This window comes from Erpetoichthys calabaricus, chromosome 9 (assembly GCF_900747795.2).
Source record: "Erpetoichthys calabaricus chromosome 9, fErpCal1.3, whole genome shotgun sequence".
Classification (NCBI taxonomy): Eukaryota; Metazoa; Chordata; class Cladistia; order Polypteriformes; family Polypteridae; genus Erpetoichthys; species Erpetoichthys calabaricus.
The window spans coordinates 89,282,188-89,304,171 of record NC_041402.2 but is presented as its reverse complement, the minus strand read 5'-3'; the positions used below and the strand labels follow the sequence as shown (position 1 = coordinate 89,304,171).

Sequence of the window (21,984 nt, the reverse complement as noted above, 5' to 3'; positions counted from 1 at the left end):
TGCTGCCTCAGCCATGCACACAGTCTATTGGACTGCTCGCAAACGACAAATGCTTCAGAGCCTTTCTTGTAAGGACCTCGCGGCTCAAAAACAGTTTCATCCCAAGAACTATAAATGCACTCAATCAGTCCATCAAGTGCTCCTTGTAGAAATGTATGAACTTATAAGTACACTTACCTCACTGTAAACTTGCACTACAGTTATAATATTGAACAACCTGAGCCACTTTATAAAGCATGTATTTACATGTGATGATGAATGGCTTCTAAGTCGATTTAGATTTCCTAGATTTGGAACTCTTGATATCATTTTAAGATTAAATGCAGCAAAGTATATTTATTACATTATACAGATACAATGTTAACATCATTTAAATAATCTATATTCTGCGGTGGGTTGGCACCCTGCCTAGGATTGGTTCCTGCCTTGTGCCCTGTGTTGGCTGGGATTGGCTCCAGCAGACCCCCGTGACCCTGTGTTCGGATTCAGCGGGTTGGAAAATGGATGGAAATAATCTATATTGTTAACAATTAATATCTTAAAGACAGACCTCAGTATGTGCGTCTTGGGAACTGCACGTCTGACATTGTGGTCAGCAACACAGGAGCGCTACAAGGGACTGTATTTTCTCCGATCCTGTTCAGCCTATATACATCGGACTTCCAACACAACTCGGAGTCCTGCCACATGCAAAAGTTCGCTGATGACACTGCTATCGTGGGCTGCATCAGGAGTGGGCAGGAGGAGGAGTATAGGGACCTAATCAATGACTTTGTTAAATGGTGCGACTCAAACCAACTACACCTGAACACCAGCAAAACCAAGGAGCTGGTGGTGGATTTTAGGAGGCCCAGACCCCTCATGGACCCCGTGATCATCAGAGGTGACTGTGTGCAGATGGTGCAGACCTATAAATACCTGGGAGTGCAGCTGGATGATAAATTAGACTGGACTGCCAATACTGATGCTCTGTGCAAGAAAGGACAGAGCCGGTTATACTTCCTTAGAAGGCTGGCGTCCTTCAACATCTGCAATAAGATGCTGCAGATGATCTATCAGACGGTTGTGGCGAGCACCCTCTTCTACGTGGTGGTGTGCTGGGGAGGCAGCATTAAAAAGAAAGATGCCTCACGCCTGGACAAACTGGTGAGGAAGGCAGGCTCTATTGTTGGCATGGAGCTAGACAGTTTGACATCTGTGGCAGAGCGACGGGCGCTCAGCAGGCTCCTATCAATTATGGAAAATCCACTGCATCCACTAAACAGTGTCATCTCTAGACAGAAGAGCAGCTTCAGCGACAGATTTCTGTCACTGACCTGCTCCACTGACAGACTGAGAAGATTGTTCCTCCTCCAAACTATGCGACTCTTCAGTTCCACCCGGGGGGGTAAACGTTAACATTATATAAAAGTTATTGTCTGTTTTTACCTGCATTATTATCAATCTTTAATTTAATATTGTTTTTTGTATCAGTAAGGTACTGCTGGAGTATGTGAATTTCCCCTTGGGATTAATAAAGTATCTATCTATCTATCTATGTGAGAACATGGTATCACAGCGCTAGCGACGAGCTGGCGCCCCGTTCAGGGATTGTTCCTGCCTCACGCTGTATGCTTGCTGGGACTGGCGCGACACTGGATAGATAGATAGATAGAATAATTAAACATGTACTACAAAGATATTTCAATGTTCCTTAGAAGTTTTGAAGAATCGGTGTTCTCAGCTTACAGATGGCTTGACATCTATTACAGAATTGATTGTGTGGCGATTGGATACTTGGAGAAAGAAAAGTAAGGACAGGAATTGGTTAGCACAGCACTGCTGCAATAAATTATTTCATCGAAGGTTGCGACACGGTGCAGCAAGCATCTTGCGGGAGGCAGGAACAACCTCTGGATGGGGCGCCAGTTCGTCACTATCACTGTGCCACCATGTTCCCATGTTTAATACATGCTTTAATTCCTATCATGAAAATAATATCAAGTATACATCTCAGTATTTAAATTATTCAGAGAGCTGTAATATCAAAAAATGTAATGTATTCTGTGTCCTGTCGGCGTAAGAGAAAGCCTGCTTAAGAAGCACGTAGTGATTCACACACAGAGCACATAAAAGAACACATACAAAACAAAGCATTTAACATGCTACTTTAGTTACGATAGTATATGAGAAACTAGTAAATTAAACGATTTTAAGATGAAGTTTATGATGTTCTACTTTAATGACAAAATGAACTACGTAATTAAAGTGGACATTGAGCTTTTTTCCCCACAGTGTGCCTATTTTTTTTTCTTTTCTCTGTACCCTAATAAGCTTCCAAATGACTCTCAGACGGTGGGCTATGACTCACCTTTTCACAGCAGCTTTGATATGTGACAACTTTTTTTATTTCGGGCACTGTGCGACTTTCGAATTTCTCCAACACTATGTCACTCGCTCAACTTCCTTTGGTTGTCTATACCACTGTTTAACCAACAAATAGTACATTTTTCCTTGCCTCCACTTGGTATTTGCTGAAACCTTAACCTGCAATTGCTGAGCGCTTTGAGTAGTGAGAAAAGCGCTATATAAATGCAAAGAATTATTATTATTATTATTTTTCTATTTTCTCCCCCGAGCTTTTGCCATTATCTTTTCACAGAATGCTGAGCTTAAGGGGTATTTATATTGATTTGCATATTCAAAGAGGTGTAATTCTGGTAGGAGTTGGGGAGTGGCGGCAGGCGCGTATGCGTGCGTCACTTTTCACGGTGACCAGGATTTATGTAGTGGAAGATTTATGCATCTGGATTTTTTGTGCGTACAGTAATCCCTCCTCCATCGTGGGGGTTGCGTTCCAGAGCCACCCGCGAAATAGGAAAATCCACGAAGTAGAAACCATATGTTTATATGATTATTTTTAGAATGTCATGCTTGGGTCACAGATTTGCGCAGAAACACAGGAGGTTGTAGAGAGACAGGAACGTTATTCAAACACTGCAAACAAACATTTGTCTCTTTTTCAAAAGTTTAAACTGTGCTCCATGACAAGACAGAGATGACAGTTCTGTCTCACAATTAAAAGAATGCAAACATATCTTCCTTTTCAAAGGAGTGCGCGTCAGGAGACAGAGAACAAAGCAAGCAGTCAAAAAAAAAAATCAATAGGGCTTTTTGGCTTTTAAGTATGCGAAGCACCGCCGGTACAAAGCTGTTGAAGGCGGCAGCTCACACCCCCTCTGTCAGGAGCAGGAAGAGAGAGAGAGAGAGAGAGCCACAGAAAAACAAAGTCAAAAATCAATACGTGCCCTTTGAGCTTTTAAGAATGCGAAGCACCGTGCAGCTTGTCCTTCAGGAAGCAGCTGCACACAGCCCCCCTGCTCACACCCCCCTACGTCAGCGCAAGAGAGAGAGAGAGAGAGAGAAAGAAAGTAAGTTGGGTAGCTTCTCAGCCATCTGCCAATAGCGTCCCTTGTATGAAATCAACTGGGCAAACCAACTGAGGAAGCATGTACCAGAAATTAAAAGACCCATTGTCCGCAGAAACCCGCGAAGCAGCGAAAAATCCGCGATATATATTTAAATATGCTTACATATAAAATCCGCGATGGAGTGAAGCCGCGAAAGGCGAAGCGCGATATAGCGAGGGATCACTGTACACCCATTTCCGCTTTTGTCCTTACGCCATGTTTAGTGTGAATTCTACACACAGTGTTATGCATGAGGCCCCAGATCATCGATGGTGATGTTATCATTAAATTAAATGGAGTTGGAGCTGCATTTCACCATTCAGTCATAACTGAACAAGTAGTAGACCAGAAGGCTATCAACTTTTGAAAGTAAGTAAACTGAAACCAAGTTATCTACTGTGTTTGCTTACTTTTGCATGGTGCTCATGTTATTATTCCGTAATGTTTCACACTGATTGATAGCCAAAATGACCCACTCGTTACAATACATGCATGGCACATTAACCGATATGGAATCAGTGTGAGAATTCAGAAACAATCTAATACTTTGCATTGCACTGTGACTCATTTAAGGTAACAGATCCAGTGACTAAGGAGTGGAAAACAGCAGCATTTCTGAAAAGTGACATGACTTTCATCAAAAACTCATTGAAAACTCTTTAGAAATATATACAGTGGTGTGAAAAACTATTTGCCCTCTTCCTGATTTCTTATTCTTTTGCATGTTTGTCACACAAAATGTTTCTGATCATCAAACACATTTAACCATTAGTCAAATATAACACAAGTAAACACAATATGCAGTTTTAAATGATGGTGTTTATTATTTAGGGAGAAAAAAAATCCAAACCTACATGGCCCTGTGTGAAAAAGTAATTGCCCCCTTGTTAAAAAATAACCTAACTGTGGTGTATCACACCTGAGTTCAATTTCCGTAGCCACCCCCAGGCCTGATTACTGCCACACCTGTTTCAATCAAGAAATCACTTAAATAGGAGCTGCCTGACACAGAGAAGTAGACCAAAAGCACCTCAAAAGCTAGACGTCATGCCAAGATCCAAAGAAATTCAGGAACAAATGAGAACAGAAGTAATTGAGATCTATCAGTCTGGTAAAGGTTATAAAGCCATTTCTAAAGCTTTGGGACTCCAGCGAACCACAGTGAGAGCCATTATCCACAAATGGCAAAAACATGGAACAGTGGTGAACCTTCCCAGGAGTGGCCGGCCGACCAAAATTACCCCAAGAGCGCAGAGACGACTCATCCGAGAGGTCACAAAAGACCCCAGGACAACGTCTAAAGAACTGCAGGCCTCACTTGCCTCAATTAAGGTCAGTGTTCACGACTCCACCATAAGAAAGAGACTGGGCAAAAACGGCCTGCATGGCAGATTTCCAAGACGCAAACCACTGTTAAGCAAAAAGAACATTAGGGCTCGTCTCAATTTTGCTAAGAAACATCTCAATGATTGCCAAGACTTTTGGGAAAATACCTTGTGGACTGATGAGTCAAAAGTTGAACTTTTTGGAAGGCAAATGTCCCGTTACATCTGGCGTAAAAGGAACACAGCATTTCAGAAAAAGAACATCATACCAACAGTAAAATATGGTGGTGGTAGTGTGATGGTCTGGGGTTGTTTTGCTGCTTCAGGACCTGGAAGGCTTGCTGTGATCGATGGAACCATGAATTCTACTGTCTACCAAAAAATCCTGAAGGAGAATGTCCGGCCATCTGTTCGTCAACTCAAGCTGAAGCGATCTTGGGTGCTGCAACAGGACAATGACCCAAAACACACCAGCAAATCCACCTCTGAATGGCTGAAGAAAAACAAAATGAAGACTTTGGAGTGGCCTAGTCAAAGTCCTGACCTGAATCCAATTGAGATGCTATGGCATGACCTTAAAAAGGCGGTTCATGCTAGAAAACCCTCAAATAAAGCTGAATTACAACAATTTTGCAAAGATGAGTGGGCCAAAATTCCTCCAGAGCTCTGTAAAAGACTCATTGCAAGTTATCGCAAACGCTTGATTGCAGTTATTGCTGCTAAGGGTGGCCCAACCAGTTATTAGGTTCAGGGGGCAATTACTTTTTCACACAGGGCCATGTAGGTTTGGATTTTTTTTTCCTCCCTAAATAATAAAAACCACCATTTACAAACTGCATTTTGTGTTTACTTGTGTTATATTTGACTAATGGTTAAATGTGTTTGATGATCAGAAACATTTTGTGTGACAAACATGCAAAAGAATAAGAAATCAGGAAGGGGGCAAATAGTTTTTCACACCACTGTATGTGAAACTCCCTTTTATCAATAACATGATTACTACCTCACCTTAAAAGCAAATGTATTCCTGTAATTTTTACCTCCTTTCAATAGTTTTAACACATTATGAAAACAAGTGTTCTGACATCCAATTGATTATCACAACTTATAAAATGTAATTCAATAAAGAGTAACAATGAGTACTGTATGTCTATTTTTTGTAGATGTGCCCTTAGTTAATGTGATTTAAATTGAAATTTGTACATATGTATTATTTGTGGGTATGCTCACTGTCTATAATCTCCTCAGGGTTGCGCTGCATCTTTTTTGGCATGAAAAATTACATTTTTATTAAATCTCAAAAGTATAATAATGGTAATAATAATAATGATGATGAATAAAAATAATTATGAACAATAATAATAAAAATAATAACAGTAATACTGCTACTACTACTAATGATGCCAAAACAGCATATTATCTCAAAATGAATCCCTTGTGTGGTAAGCACGGTGAAAGACACAATCCAACGTCACAGTCGGGACAATAATGGTGTGTTTCTTTTTGGATATTCTTTCCAGATTTATCAGTTTTTGAACAGCACACTGCACAAATATGAGGTGGAAGTATATAATCAATAAAATCTCTACCAATAAGTCGCTCTGGATTGATCTGCTATGTGCCGGGTCGGCCGTATCTCTTTAGTGGTAGTGTGGCCGTTGGATGTGTGGCAATGATTTGTTCTACAAGCTGGCATGTAAAGTCTGCACAAGATATACAAATAAAAACCTGGTGAAAGTGTAAGACGATTGAATGCATTCCAAATGCACTGTTCCATCAGATGAAATATTTTTTGTACTGTATCTTTTGCTGCCTCCGTATAAAAGGGATAGAGAATCAATTCTTGATCCGCAAGATATACACCACCCATTGTGCTATTGTAGTCAACTACAGCACAAGGATTTGTGAACTGCTTGTTGCCTTTTGCTTGTGCATTGACTGTAACTGCATTATGTATGGTGCTAAGAAGACAAACATCTTTCTTGTTTTTCCATTTCAGTGCAAGCACTTTACCCTTTTGCCAAACTACTAGCGCACCTCACTGTAATTTAGCTCTGCCAAAGTCTTTGGGCATGCCATGATGGTTGGGATGCACTGTTCCATATGTGTCAGTACTTCTTTGCAGCAAGATGTCAAATAGGTCTGGCGAAGTATAAAAATTGTCCATGGTTACAACAGTAACCTTGATCTGGCATGACATCTATCAAAGTCAGCACCAATGACGAAGCAACGCCATACTGATTGTATTTCAGATCAAACATTGTCCCTTTCCCTGTGTACAGAACAAAATTCTAAATGTATCCCGTTTAAGATTCACAAAGCTCATAAAACTTTATGCCAAATCTTGCTCTTTTGATGTGATGTACTATATCAATGACAGTCTACCCTTAAAGCCATGAGACTTTAGTCAATGTTGACATCACAGTCTGGAATATAAATGCTCCGAGATTTTTCTACAATAGTCTGGTATATCTCCCAAATTTTCTTCAGCTTGGGTGGTGGATGGGTATTCTCATCAAAGTCTTCATTGTTGGTAAAGTTTGGATATTTCATAATTAGTGAAATCCTGCACTCAGACATAATTTCTCCAAAGAACGGCAGCACTGACAGCACTTTTACAGCCCAAATGATTCTCGGTTCTAATGCTTACGTAAGATGCATCTGTACAGTTGCCCAAGTGACACTCAGGACTAACACTTTTAGCACTGTTTTCGCAGTCCAAGTAACACTCTGGTCTAACACTAAGGAGGTTAACAAGGCATAAAATAACTTGAAAATGAAACAAAGATAAGCAGTAGAATAATATTTACAAGTAATCTGAAGCAACTATAAACAGAAATTAAACCTTGGTAAACAGCATAGTGGTTTCAGTATTCTTTTGGAAAAGGCAGAAACACTAGTTGGAAATTATAAAAACAATAAGATAAAAGTAGTATTAAAAACAAAATAAACAAACATGAAATTCATCCTTTTACCAAGATTCTGTCCTTCATTAATTCTTGACAAAAGCTGCAAGACACGGAGCTTCTTGGTGACATACTCTTCAAGCCTCAATGGCTGGCATAACATGCCTAAACAGAAAACAATATTGTAAATGAGGAAACCTAAATATAAATGAGTTTCAATACAATGTGAAAAACCACAGACCAGAAACTGGATGATCTCACTAATCTAGAATACAACCATTAAATCATATTAGTTAAAGGGCAAGAATGGTACTGTGCAAGAAGAGCAAAAAGTCAATTCTATGAAAATTAGGCACACAATTCTGTAAAATAAACTGCAGATTAAAATAAAAGATGTAAATTTAAATTAATGTAAGTGTTCAATTTGTGTGTAAAGTCTATAAGATTTACAATGACAATAATTAAAATTAACAACCTTTCTGTTTTATGAACCCACAATTTAAAATTACAAGCCAACAGCAAAAAGAGACAAGAGGCAGAAAACCAACTTTGGATAGGACCATACTGCACATATTCACGCTCACTCAAACAGACCAATTTATACTGTAGATGCTAATAACCTTATAAACAATGTTTTAAAATGTAGAAAAAAACCACAGTACCCATAGAAAAACATGCAAACACTATTTAGAGTGACTATGCCAAGAGTTGAAAACACGTCTAATGGGCAATGGGGCAGCAGTGTAAACAACTGAGCAAATGTGTACAATTTGCAACAAAAAAAAATCATATTTAATATTTACTAAGAACATGCAATGTAAAAAGCTATTTAAACAACTTTGAATAAAGAAAACAAGAAAAGATAAAGTATACATTATTTAAATTAACATATTATCTCATACTTGTATATTGAAAAAATACAAATAAAACACAACCTGCTATTATTCACAGTTTTAAATGCTTTTGATTTATCTAGCAATCTTTCAACTGTAACTACATGGTAGCTTGATCTGATCCACAGAACATTCAGAATTGCAAGGCTGGAAGGAATCTCTCACATTTGAGATATATGGAAGACAAATACATTACAATACGATCAATAACAAAACACAAGGCTAATCAGCTTTAGTCAGCTACTTGTTCAGCTAGTATTTTCAGTCAGTTACATGTACCTGCAACAGCTCTAGGGTATTGAAAATGTGTTAAGGTTAAATTTAACACAAGTATTAGGAAATTTTTCTTTACATAGAGAACCATAGACACATGGAATAAGTTAACATAAGTTAAAGTATTGTGGTAGACAATAAAATTTAAGGACCTTCAAAATTATGTCTTGGAGGAATTAAGTGGATAGGCCTGGCAAGCTTTGCTAGGCAGAATGACCGGTTCTTGTCTGAATCTTTTTAATGTTTTAATGTACAGTAACATGAACATAATATCCATATTACTAACCGAGAATGCTAAACCGGATGATGGACGCAGGCACATCCGGCCATGGGCCGTAGCTGCAAAAAGACGTACTGCGCCGGCGCAACAAACAGTCCGCGAGAGTCGGCTGAGGACCCGAGAAAGGCGGACAAAAGAGGGCGACAGAGGCGGATGAGGGTCCGCGAGAGACGCAGGAGCAAAAAGAGTCCGACAGGAGCACAGAAAACAGGAGTGAGCACATACAGAAAGGAGTCACAAAAATGAGGCTCAACAAGCACCAAAATAAGGAAAAAAAAACATTAAAGAGTACTCAAACGAGGGGAAAGCACGAAACACATTGCACACGAAACTAAACACACCACAAAAAAAAGAACAGACGAGCGCACAATAGCAAGGCACGACCATACCCCCGCCACCCTACAGGCACGGGACGGGACACACACCAAGAGGGGGATTCAACAAGCCCATGGAAGACCAAAAAAAAGAACACAAAACCACCCCACAGACCCTACAAGCAAGGGACGGGACACACACAAAGAGGGGGAGAGAGGCGGATGAGGGGCCGCGAGAGACGCAGGCGCAAAAAGAGTCCGACAAGAGCACAGAAAACAGGAGTGAGCACATACAGAAAGGAGTCACAAAAATGAGGCTCAACAAGCACCAAAATAAGGAAAAGGCACATAAAAGAGTACTCAAACGAGGGGAAAGCACGAAACACGTGAAACGGACTTTGCGCAAAGCCGAGGCGAATAAAAAAAAAGAAAAAAATAACGCGTCACAAATAATGGACATGCAACAAAAAGGCAAGCAACCGCAAAAAGCAAAACATGCCCGTCGCGGTCATCAACGCCACGCACCTGTTAAACGCTTACGACAATTGGCTGAAAACGCCTTCAATAAGGAATCCACTATTGAGGAAAATTCATTGGGATTAATGAATGTCATTTGCAATCATTGTCATTCACTTAACTTCACAGAAGAAACAACTGGCAATACAAATAATGAATTTACACGTTGTTGTCAAAAAGGTCAGATTACACTGCCTCCTTTACATTCATATCCTGAATATCTAAAGAAGCTTCTAACTAACGATGTGCCTGAAAGTAAAAACTTTATGAACTGTATTAGATCCTACAATAGTTCATTTGCTTTTGCATCTACCGGAGTAAATATCAGGCCACCAAAAGGCAATGGCCCATACTGCTTTCGCATATGTGGACAAATATTGCATCGCATTGGAACAGTGCACCCTGAAACAAATCAACAACGCAAATATGCACAAATCTACATCCTAGATCCGGATGAGGCGATCTATCAACGCATGAACCTTCCTGAAAACAAACAATGCACAGAGCTTATAATGAGAAACGTCACTCATGTCATAAACAATCACCCATTAGCTAAGTCTATAAAAATGCTACATGAAGTTGAAAAGGAGGCAAATACAAAAGCAAATGCAGAAGGTATAGCAGCAACTACAATTGCTTTGGTCTTGATAAAGGACAAAGAACAAGATCCAAGACGATACAATCTGCCCGTCGTTAATGAAGTGGCAATTGTCTTTCAAAGTAAAGATGGTGAGCCTCCATTTCACAGAGATATTGTTCTACATTTACGTCCTGATAAAAACAACACACCTACATTCAAACGCATAGACATTTGCTTTCCGCTTCTTGATACTTTAACATACCCCATATTATTTCCAACTGGACAGGAAGGATTGGCTCTTATGCTCCTTGGGTATACATTGGAAAACTTCCATTTACCAAATGTTCCAGATTCCTTACCGGATATAAATTACACACCTATTGATCTACAACAAGAAGAACGAATTGCACAAACTATGCTTTCCTCTTTAAATGAATTACAATCTGATGCTTTTCAACAAATTATTCATGCCACGGAGGACAACAGCCCTATACCCAAATGCTTCTTTCTTGACAGCCCTGGAGGAAGCGGAAAAACATACCTTTATGAAACACTTATACATTTCTTTGCTGCAAGACAACAGATGATTATCGCATCTGCTACAACCGGAGTGGCAGCAAATCTGTTAATAAATGGTCGTACATGTCACTCAATATTCAAAATACCGGTCCCAATCACAGAGACATCAGTATCCACTATGAACATTCACAGTAGCAATGCCCGAGACATCCGTCTTGCAAAACTGATAATTATTGATGAATGTACAATGGCATCCAGTCACTTACTCAACACCATTGATAAACTTCTACAAACGTTGATGAATAATAATATTCCCTTTGGAGGAAAAGTTCTTTTATTAGGAGGAGATTTTAGACAATGCTTAGCTATTGTTCCACATGCCATGCGCTCAGCTATTGTTCAGTCCACCTTAAAATACGCAGACAATTGGCATTGCTTTAAAACAATACAGTTGGTACAAAACATGCGATGTCCAGATCCAGAATATAACAGTTGGCTAATACAACTGGGAAATGGTACACTCACAAATACAGATGGACTTCACCCAGATATTATTTCCATTCCACAATCCTTTATCTCAGACGACTTAGTAAAAGAGATATTTGGAACAGCAATCACATTAGACCAAATACCCCTGTTAACACAACGCACTATATTATGTCCAAAAAATATTAATGTTAATCACATTAATAACCAAGTCATTTCATTACTTCCTGGAGAGACACAGATCTTTCTAAGCTCAGACAAAGTTGACTCTGATGATGACAATGAACATATAAATTTCCCCTTAGAATATTTGAACACTATTAACCCTGCCGGATTACCACAACACAACCTTACCCTTAAAAACGGAACAATAATCATGCTATTAAGAAACCTTAACACAAAACAGGGTTTATGCAATGGCACACGGTTAGTCGTCAACACCATGACACGCAATGTTATTCAAGCAACAGTTCTTACAGGATCACATGCTAACAATACTGTTCTCATTCCTAGAATTGACCTTACAAGTTCTGAGCTAGAATTACCTTTTACATTGAAACTCCGACAGTTCCCCATTAAACCTGCATTTGCCATGACCATCAACAAATCACAAGGACAAACCATGGACAAGGTTGGCATCTACCTCTCTGAACCCGTTTTTGGACATGGACAACTTTATGTTGCCTTCTCACGTGTTCGCCGTTCATCTGACGTTAAAGTTAAAATTATAAATAATCCATGCCAAGGAAGACTCATTCAAGGACAAGACACCATCTTTACTACTAATGTTGTATACAAAGAAATATTCCAATAAAACATTAATATATGACAAACACTCTATTTGTTATTTCTATGGGCATCATCCAAAGCTGCACACTATTCTATATCTAATTCATACATCTGACTCTTTCTCATGTCCCAACGCCAGGGGTTGGCGAGCGAAGCGAGCAGGGGGCGGAGCCCCCTAGTATTGTAAAAGCTATGTATTGGTTGGTGGAATTAAATATCAATAATTTGAAAATTTACGCTTAAACCAATGCAAACTTTACATGGTTAAATCATTCATATTCTTTGGCAAACCTAAAACACTCCCACTTCTGCAACAAAGAAGGATATAGTAATGCAGAAAAGAATGGCACACACTCTTTTAGTGTTTGGGACATACTAGTCAAGTCTGGGAGCATGCACTGGTACAATGCGTTGCCGCACCCACTACACAACGAAACAACTTGGGATCCCAGTTGGCAACCCCCCAGGCAAACACGCAGTCCAGTCCCACCCTCCGGAAATGACCCTCTACTTGCCACAGCCAGGTGTTACATGGGTGATCTCTTGGCCTGGTCCAGCCACTCGGGTACCCAACAATTAGGATCCTACGAGCTGGATCACCCTCGGGGAAATGCGCCACATGGCCATAGTGCCGTAACTGACACTCCCTCACAATGCAGGTAATGTGCCTGATTCGGGACTCCATGAGCAACTGCTCATTAGACACAAAGTCAAACCTATGGTATCCAAGGATTTTTACGGAGACAGTACCAAAAGAGTCCAGTCTTTGTCTCAGGTCACTGGATAGCGTCCATGTCTCGCAACCATATAGCAAGACAGGAAGCACCAGGACTCTAAAGACATGGACCTTCATCCTTGGCCTGGATCTTGGTTTTTATCCAGGACACTCGCAAGCCCAGACACTCAAGACTCCTTGCTCAGTTTCTCGAGTGCTCTGATCAGAGCCTCCATTTACTCCGTGAAGATCACAGCATTGTCAGCAAAGTCAAGATCCGTGAATCTTTCTTCACTAACAGATGCCCCACAGCCATTGGACCCCACGACCCTGCCCAACACCCAGTCCATACAAGCATTGAACAGAGGAGTAAAAACAACAACTTTGAGCAGTTGTTCAAAGCTGATCCTCTGGCTAGGACGTTGGATATTGCTGGGTCCACGGTTCTTGAGGTTGATCCTCCAATTAGGTGTGAACCACCCAATCTCACTGAGATTGCACAGGTGGGTAAACCAGCTGAGGGGAGGAAAGGCTGCAGGGATCTGTGGTATCCAGGCTGAACTTCTCCAGGCTGGTGGGGTAAGGCTGTCCTCCTGGCATTGCAAGCAATCTTTGCTTCCTTTTGGGAGACTGGCATCATCCCAACTGACTGGAAAATACGACTTGTCTCTATCTGGAAATGGAAGGGTGATCGCCTGGATTGCAGCAACTACAGGGGGATAACACTGCTCTCGGTGCTGGGTAAGGTCCTTGCTAGGCTCGTCCTCAATAGGATCCATGATCACTTGCTCACCTACCAGCGACCGGAACAGTCTGGCTTTACGCCTAAGAAGTCTACCATCGACCGCATCCTACCACTGAGGGTTCTCATGGTGCTTACATTTTTGCTTTACTGCCATACATAACAATATAAAGAAGCCAATTAGAAAAAGCAAGCACATCTTTCTATACCAATTAAGAAGTAAGTTAAAGACAGATACTGTTAATCAAATGCACTAAAAGCTAACCCTTCTGTTAGGTCGGTCTGGGGCGTTCAGAACTGTAATAACACCATGCCAAGACAAAAATATAAACTGACCAATAATATCAGGACATGATAAACTGTGCCAATATGGGGTCACTAATAATTTATCAGTTGGTATTCATAGATTCATCATCAATTTTATGTTCAAATTCACTCTTCAAAACAAACCAATTTAAATTATTTGCCTAGTATACACAGCCACAGTTTGAAAAACTGTTCCAATTGAGAACTGAGCACTAAAAAGAATGCGCAAAACAATTATTGGGGCTTCAAAATTCTAAACTTCAAAGAAATTCATTGACCCTGGAACTAAAGGTGGGGCTAAATTTTACAAAAGGTGCAAAAAAATCGTTCATTTACTTACTGTCACACTTTGAAGTTCACAATTGTTCTGTTAAAATGCCATACTCCAAGATTCCCTACTTTTCCCTATTGTATTCACAGTCTGCTCAAAGCTTGCATGAGGCTTTCCCTCGAAAGCTAAGACTGTCTTGTTTCAAAAGTCAGATATTTATCTACTAAAAAAAAAAAAAATAGAACAGAAGTTCTGCTTTTTAATCGTTGTGTACTTATGTTTTTCTCAGTGACTGCTCAATGAAGCTCACACTGTACTTGGTGTGAGCTTGCAGAAAAAAGTGTTGGTTTATCCCATATTCCAGCATCTGTTTTTCTATCAATGTCATGTGGAGGTTCAAATCACCAGTTTATCAGCTCTAAGAAGAGTAGGGGTTGGCTGTGTAAGTCACACAACTATTGCTAAAGAGGACAATTTATTTGTCAATAACTGCATTAAAACATGATCTTGCTATAGATTCAACAGCATTTATTTGTATCAAAGTGTCTGGCAGGTCTTTGTCCAACATCATAACCAAAATCCTTATCCTATCAGCTTTCAAAAGAGGACTCACATGTTACTCTGGACAAAACATAAGCCTTGCCAATATGCTTTGCTGACTGTGAATTAGGTGTATTTACAAATCCTTACAAAACAGAGGTGCTTTACTTTAACAAACAAACAAAAAAAAAAAAATAGTTTACATATTTCAGGATAAACTCTTTGCATATTACATTTTAGTTCCAGATTGTGAGTTAGAAAATCAGTCAATAGTCTGCATGTCTTGAGAATGTTGAGCTTCATACAGGCAGACAGCTGCAAAACAAGTTATAGTCTCTTTTAGTCAGGAAAATTAGTGGAAAAAATTCTCTCTTGGTGAGAAGACAAAAACAAATTATGCCTTCGATTATTTTATGTTTATGGGCAGCAAAATAGCGTACTGGTTAGTAGTCCTACTTCATGTACCCAGTGTCTGGAGGTCAATTCCCATCCAAGCCATGGGCTGTAATGATTATGCACATTCTTCTGTATCATCTTATATATTATTTTACTCCTGATGCTTGGGTATTCTCCACAAATACACACAGGTTAAGGCAGTGTTTCCCAGCCTCGCTCCTGTGGCCCCCCCGTGACTGCAGGTTTTTGTTCCAACCAGATTCCTAATCAGTGACAACACCTGATATAGCACTGATCTCATTTAATTAGCTGGTATTATTTTTCTTTTATTCTACATTCAGAAAAGCACAGCAGCATGATTTTTACATTTATAAGACATTTAGAAATAGTTCTGCTTTTGCTATAGATTTAAATGCTTAACTCTCTTTTGTTGATGTCATTATATTTTGCCCTCACTCTGTGCAGTTTTTCCCCCTTCGTTGTATCTAATTAATGACAATTGAAAATGAGCAGAGCAGCCACGCTGGCAAACAACACTGAATAATCAAAGGCTGCAAGTACTTCAGCATCAGACCCACTAATTAGTAAATAATGGATTAATTAAACAATTAGAACACCTAGAAAAGTAGAAAATCAAGATGAAAATATTGTTAAAAAGAAAAAAATACATTATTCCCATATAACTGCTTGGTACATTGTAATATAAATATTTTTACCAAACTTATTTCCTAAGGTCTGTGTTTTGGGAACAATATAGAAATTAGAAAACTAGCACATCATTTAATTAGCCCAGGAGTCCAATTAAAAATAGAAGCTGGTTGGAACAAAAACCTGCAGCCACAGGACTGAGATTGGGAAACACTGGGTTAGGGTGAACAAAGATTCACATTGAGTCTAAGTGGACCCTGCAATTGAATGGTACTCTGTCAAGAGTTTTCTCCCTTGTGCTTGGTGCCTCTGGATAAGCTCCATTCCCAGCAATTCTGAATTGGACTAAGCCAGGGGTAGGCAACGTCAGTCCTGGTGAGCCGCAGTGGCTACAGGTTTTCATTCCAACCCAATTGCTTAATTAGAAACCAATCATTGCCAATCTCAGACCTTATTTAATTTTATGGCTTGTTAGTCTGTGCAATGTAAGGCTCTTATATCGTAGATTTTTTTTCCTTTCCAAGGATATCATCCAAATGATATGAAGCCTAAAACAGATCATTTTCAGTCTGTCACATTTGTGTTTTATTAAATCAAACAGTGCATGAGGAACACACACAGATGTAATTGGAAAAAAGCTAGCTGGAGAACTGCTGGCTGCTTTGTCTTTTACATCTTATTGCTAATAAGGAGCAATTAAAACACTGAATGCAGCAGTTTAAGATTGAAATAAGCAATTAAGGTTGGAGAACCTTAACAAGCGAGACCACTAAAATGAAGCATCAAAATGTCACTTAAGCAATATGTGCTTCATCAGCAATAATTGAGTTCTCGTTAAAGAACCGGGTTGGAACAAAAACCTGCACATACTGCGGCTCACCAGGACCGACGTTGCCTACCCCTGGACTAAGCAGGTCAGACTATATATGTATGTATGGTACTGATGTTTATGTGCCACTCATTCTAATTATGTGGTTATTTTAAATTTGAACTAGAATTCCACTTGATTTTAAGAGGTGATTTTGCATTTTCTTTTCATCTTTCAGAAACATTAGTAAACAGAATTTCACATATTCTGCTACATGGTCATCATTTATGAGCAAGCGCTTTTTTCCCCCACAATTTTAATAAATAGATAGTTTTTTACTAAATCCTACTTGTTTAAAATCATTTTGTTTTGCAATATTTAAACTTAATGAACTTAAATGAAATTTTCACGACTTGTTATTTCTAAACACATCCAGAAGTCAAAACATATTCACTAGATATTCACCACTCTGTCTAATGCTGTTTCTTCCATTAATATCTGCCACTGGTGAACTAGGAATATTGAGACTTATTTTGTCTTACAATATGTGTATTCTCTCTCTTTTATGTATTCTCTCTCTTTCCAAAAGGAGGAAATACCGAGGAAGAAAGACAAAGTGGGTAAAACAAGTGTATTGATAAGGTTCCGGGTAATGTTCATGCCCATTAAGCTGAATAGCAACATTGAGGACATTCTTAAAATCTCAAGATCGACCTCTTAAATCTCTATCTTGCGCAATTACTAAATGCAAGTGTGAGAGAGAATATGTTTAAATTTGTACTGACCAAATATCTGCACTGTTTTACAGAAAAAACCTAAAGAAATAAAATTTAATCTTTGATTACAATTAGTAAAAAACATTAGTTTGTTTATATTATACATACATAATAATGCATAAAGGTACACTATATGACATCTTTGAGCCAGGTGCCACAAAGATATGAAAATAAATGAGTATGTGCTGCTTTAGAACCATTAGGCTACTATATATAATAGTTATTGAATGCAGTTTACCAATAATGAGAAAACAGATAATTATTGGGATATACAGTATGTTGTATATCTGCATAATGCTTAAAAATATTGAGAGATTTTTTAATCATACCAGCCTGCACTCTGTGTTATTAGTAAGTTGTTTCACTAGGTTAAATGTTAAATTGAAGCATTTCATGTGAAAACATTATACATTTATCATCTTTTCTTTCATTATATTTTCTTAGGAAACCTAATACTCAAACACACAAACGATATAGATACACTATGTATACTATTTGTTGCCAATATATTAATATCGTTAACAGTCTAAAAATTCCATATCGGCTGGGCACTAGACAAACACATTTGCAATTATTTTAGACAAGAAACTGTTTATGTTTACCAGTCTATGAAAATTTATACCATTACCAAAGTCCAACATTTGATTGTAAGAAGGGTTATTTACAAAACTGGAATACTTTAGACAGCTGGGCATCCAAACAAATACACCTAAAAATTGGACCATATATATGCTGTAAGAAATAATAAAGTACCTAAGAGCAATACAGCAGAATTTCCAGGCTTCTGTCAAAACGGTAAATGTTACACTTTGAGCAAAATAAGTATGAATTTCACAAAATAGTATGCACAAAAAAGGCTTGTCTCTCCAAAAAAAATATAAATATACAGCTTAAGTTTACAAAGTTGTATCTGAACAAATCACAATGAGAACACAGCACCGCTGTTTAATCGTTATGACCAATATCAGTTTCTGAAACCAAAAAATCAAGAACTACAACCTCACACCAGCCATTTGGCACAATGTTAATTTGGGGTTTTGGCCAAAGAACTTGGACCCCTCAGATTCACCGACTCCATCATGAACTCCTCTTTATACTATTGTATATATAATACAATGTAAAAGGTGTTACTGTGTTGTGCTTGACACCTCAGAACTAGGACTGTAAAATACAGAAAAAATGTGCCAAGATTATAAAATGAATTTTAATGGATTGGATAAAACTAACTGTTTGAGTGCCTAATAAATACTGGGAATTCTCTTATACTGTAGACTGCAATTTGCCTTCATAATTTGCAGTTCCTCTTCTTCAAAACATCTTAAAATAAATGTAGTTCCACCCTCTGCAATGGCAGTTATATACTGTACTTCATCATGCCCTGTGCAACACAAGTGGCACTACGTATGTCATGTTTGCCAGTGAATTGCATGAGCACATGTGTACCAGGAAAAACTCATAAAATATGAGGACCACATTTAATTGCTCCACATTCTCTTCCCAGCTAAGTCACGGCATGCCCCATACATCATCTTATCAGGGAAAAAGGACAGCCAAGATCTTTACTAAAGGAAAACCATCGATATACATATAAAAGTATTAACTTGGCTCTCTATTAGACATTCAGGACTTTAACTATGTTTTGAGATATCGAAGATTAATCTATTTAAAAAAAAAAAACTATGGCCAAAATAATACATTTTTCACTGGATTCGTATTTTATTTTTCTCCAAAATTGCTTAGTTTGTATTAAAGAATACAAGATGTAACGAGGACCAAACAAGTTCAATCCATCCATCCATCCTCCAGCACGCTGAAACCGAACACAGGACGTTTGTTAAAACCGTCAAACAGTGTAAAAGTCGCGCGATAGCTTGAAATGGCCGAGCATTATCAAATAACAAAAAATAAACCTAGCTCACCCTGAACAATAAAATTGGTATAATTTTTTTTGCTTGGTTATTTTATAATCCTTCAAGCACATTAAAATTGTTCCCTCTGGGGTAGCCTTGTCATTTCTTGACAGGTTCATATGAAAAACAAAAATGTCAGATACACTATATGTATATAAATACAAATGCTGGGAAAAGAAAGACGTCGCTGCAAAGGAGACTGGACCACCATAACTAAATATATTACTTTAAAGCGTATAAGTTACATTACAGTTACCAAATTGTCAGATATACAATTTAATTATTTTGGAAATGACAGAAGGAAATGTAGCAATGTTGCTTTGATACAGACTTTTACGGCTACAGCATTGTCAGCGAAATTCGTTTATTTCGTCGTATTTTCAAAGAAACTCCAGGTAATTCGTTCATTGCATTACCTTGAATCACGTCCCGAATCTGGCAGAAGTCATCATGTTCTCCATTCTCAAATGCTTTCAGTCCTAGATAAAAATAAAAATCAAAAACCCAGTGACGGACAATGCACTCCGGGGACCAAGTCGGACATTCCACATTAGCTGGTGTACTGCTTCTAGCAGCATCGCCAGACACAGCGTTGGAGACACCTTCTTCATCGTTTCGTCCCGCCATGATACAAAAACAGAGGCGACTCTCTGTGACGTCACAGCTCTAGCGACGGAATATTCGCGCGATATTCATTACCATTACCATTACCATTACTACATCTAGAGGGCAACTGCATTCTTTCGGACGCTTTGAGTGAACTGGTCAGTAAACGCGTTGAAGTGGCAGTGCAGTTCTTTAAACATTTTTGTTTCATGACGTCGTCATAATCTTTGCCACCTGCATACTGTTAATTTACATATCCGCAGTAGACTTTTGTTTTGCTTCAATTTTATGAGATTAGTAGAACTTTAAATATACACCGGTTTGTCACTTTCTTAACTGCTTTTTGAAAAAATGTATACTTCTGTCTGAAATGCATGTGCATTTTTTATCTATGGTAACATGGAGCGGGAGAGGTTTCGTTACGATGTTTTTAATAAAACACTTGTGTTGCATTTGAGAGGCGGTGCTATGCAAACACTAGGGGGTGTAAAGTATTCTCAAAGTCAGTGGTTTGTAGTTAATAAAACTGCAGGTCGTATATAGTATTGGGCACAGGGTGCAAGGCAGGAACAAATCCCTGGCAGGGTGCCAGCCCACCGCAGGTCGGATTGATATACTTTGTAAATATGGCATTTACGACTGATTAATAACTAGTAAATTATATTGTTATCCATAAAATTTTGGCACCTGTTTGTTCAAGTTTTGTTTAGTTTTATTATTGTTAATTTTTCGTCCATTTATTATAGTTGTATTTGTTATATTTAAATAAAAAGCAAATGGTTCTGGTTTCCACTAAACACATTTAAGTGATGTGTAATTAGCAAATGGGTGAATAGATGGATTTAATTAAGGGTCAGTGTAGGGATTTACCTATACATTTTCTAATCTTACTTAAAACATTTGGCTTCAGCATTGGACACAAAGCAAGTACCAACTCTTTCTAAGGCACAATCCCATTGTATAGGTCAGGTCAGGGAGTAGACCCTGGTACAGCACATTACTGCACACACCACGCAACAGAATAGCTCTTAATCGCTGCTGGCAATCCCCCCCATGCAGACACACCATCCATTCCCACTAACAACTAACATTAACTAACTCCAAACCTTAATCATTTATCCTACATGCTAACTATATTAACCTTAACTTCAGTTCTGTAACTGCTGGTGTATACCTGCAGTGACGTATGGTGCTCTGGCTCTGCAGTTGGATATTATTGCAGCCAGGTGTTACAAGGGTGTTTTTGGTCTGGTCCATCTGCTCAGGTCCTCAACAATGAATATCCTGTGAGCCGGATCACCCTTGGGGAATTGCACCACATGGCAATAGCGCCGTGACTGATGCTCCTTCACAATGCAGGTAACGTGCCTCATTTGGGACTCAGTGAGGAACTGCTCATGCAACACAAACTCAAACCAGCAGTACCCAGGGATTCTCTGACGGGACACAGTACTGAAGGAGTCCAGTCTTCATCTCAGGTCATTGGATAGTGTCCATGTCTTGCAATCTTATAGCAAAACAGGAATCACCAGGGGCCTCATGTATAAACGGTGCGTACACACAGAAATGTTGCGTACGAATGTTTCCACGCTCAATGTATAAAACCTAAACTTGGCGCAAAGCCACGCACATTTCCACGGTACCTCATACCCTGGCATACGCAATTTCTCCGCTCGGTTTTACAGACTGGCGGCACCCAGCGTCAAAGTTGTGCTACTGTTCCTGTGTGGTCACCCTTTCTTTCTTAGACCCACATTCCTGACTCGGCTTTATAAATACACTGAAATTAACTGTATATTGTTTATGAGTGTAATGCATCTGATTGTAATTAACCTGTAGCAATATAATGGTCCAGGGAATAGCCATAGTATTCCAAATACCATAACTGCTTTAGCATTGTTACGCTCACTGCATCTTCTTCTTCTTTCAGCTGCCC

The 21,984-nt window shown here is 38.9% G+C and overlaps 1 protein-coding gene across 1 annotated transcript in view; it reads right to left on the bottom strand.

The window, feature by feature from the left end:
• Positions 1-20,172, bottom strand: part of terfa (telomeric repeat binding factor a) — a 60,153-nt gene extending 39,981 nt beyond the window's left edge. Inside the window, exons 1-2 of the mRNA XM_028809853.2 lie at positions 19,859-20,172; positions 7,750-7,845 (exon numbers count right to left, since the gene is read on the bottom strand). Of these exons, the coding sequence (XP_028665686.1) occupies positions 7,750-7,845; positions 19,859-20,069 (307 nt within the window). The 5' untranslated portion in view covers positions 20,070-20,172. The remainder of the gene's footprint in view (positions 1-7,749; positions 7,846-19,858) is intronic.
• Positions 20,173-21,984: the final 1,812 nt, after the last annotated feature.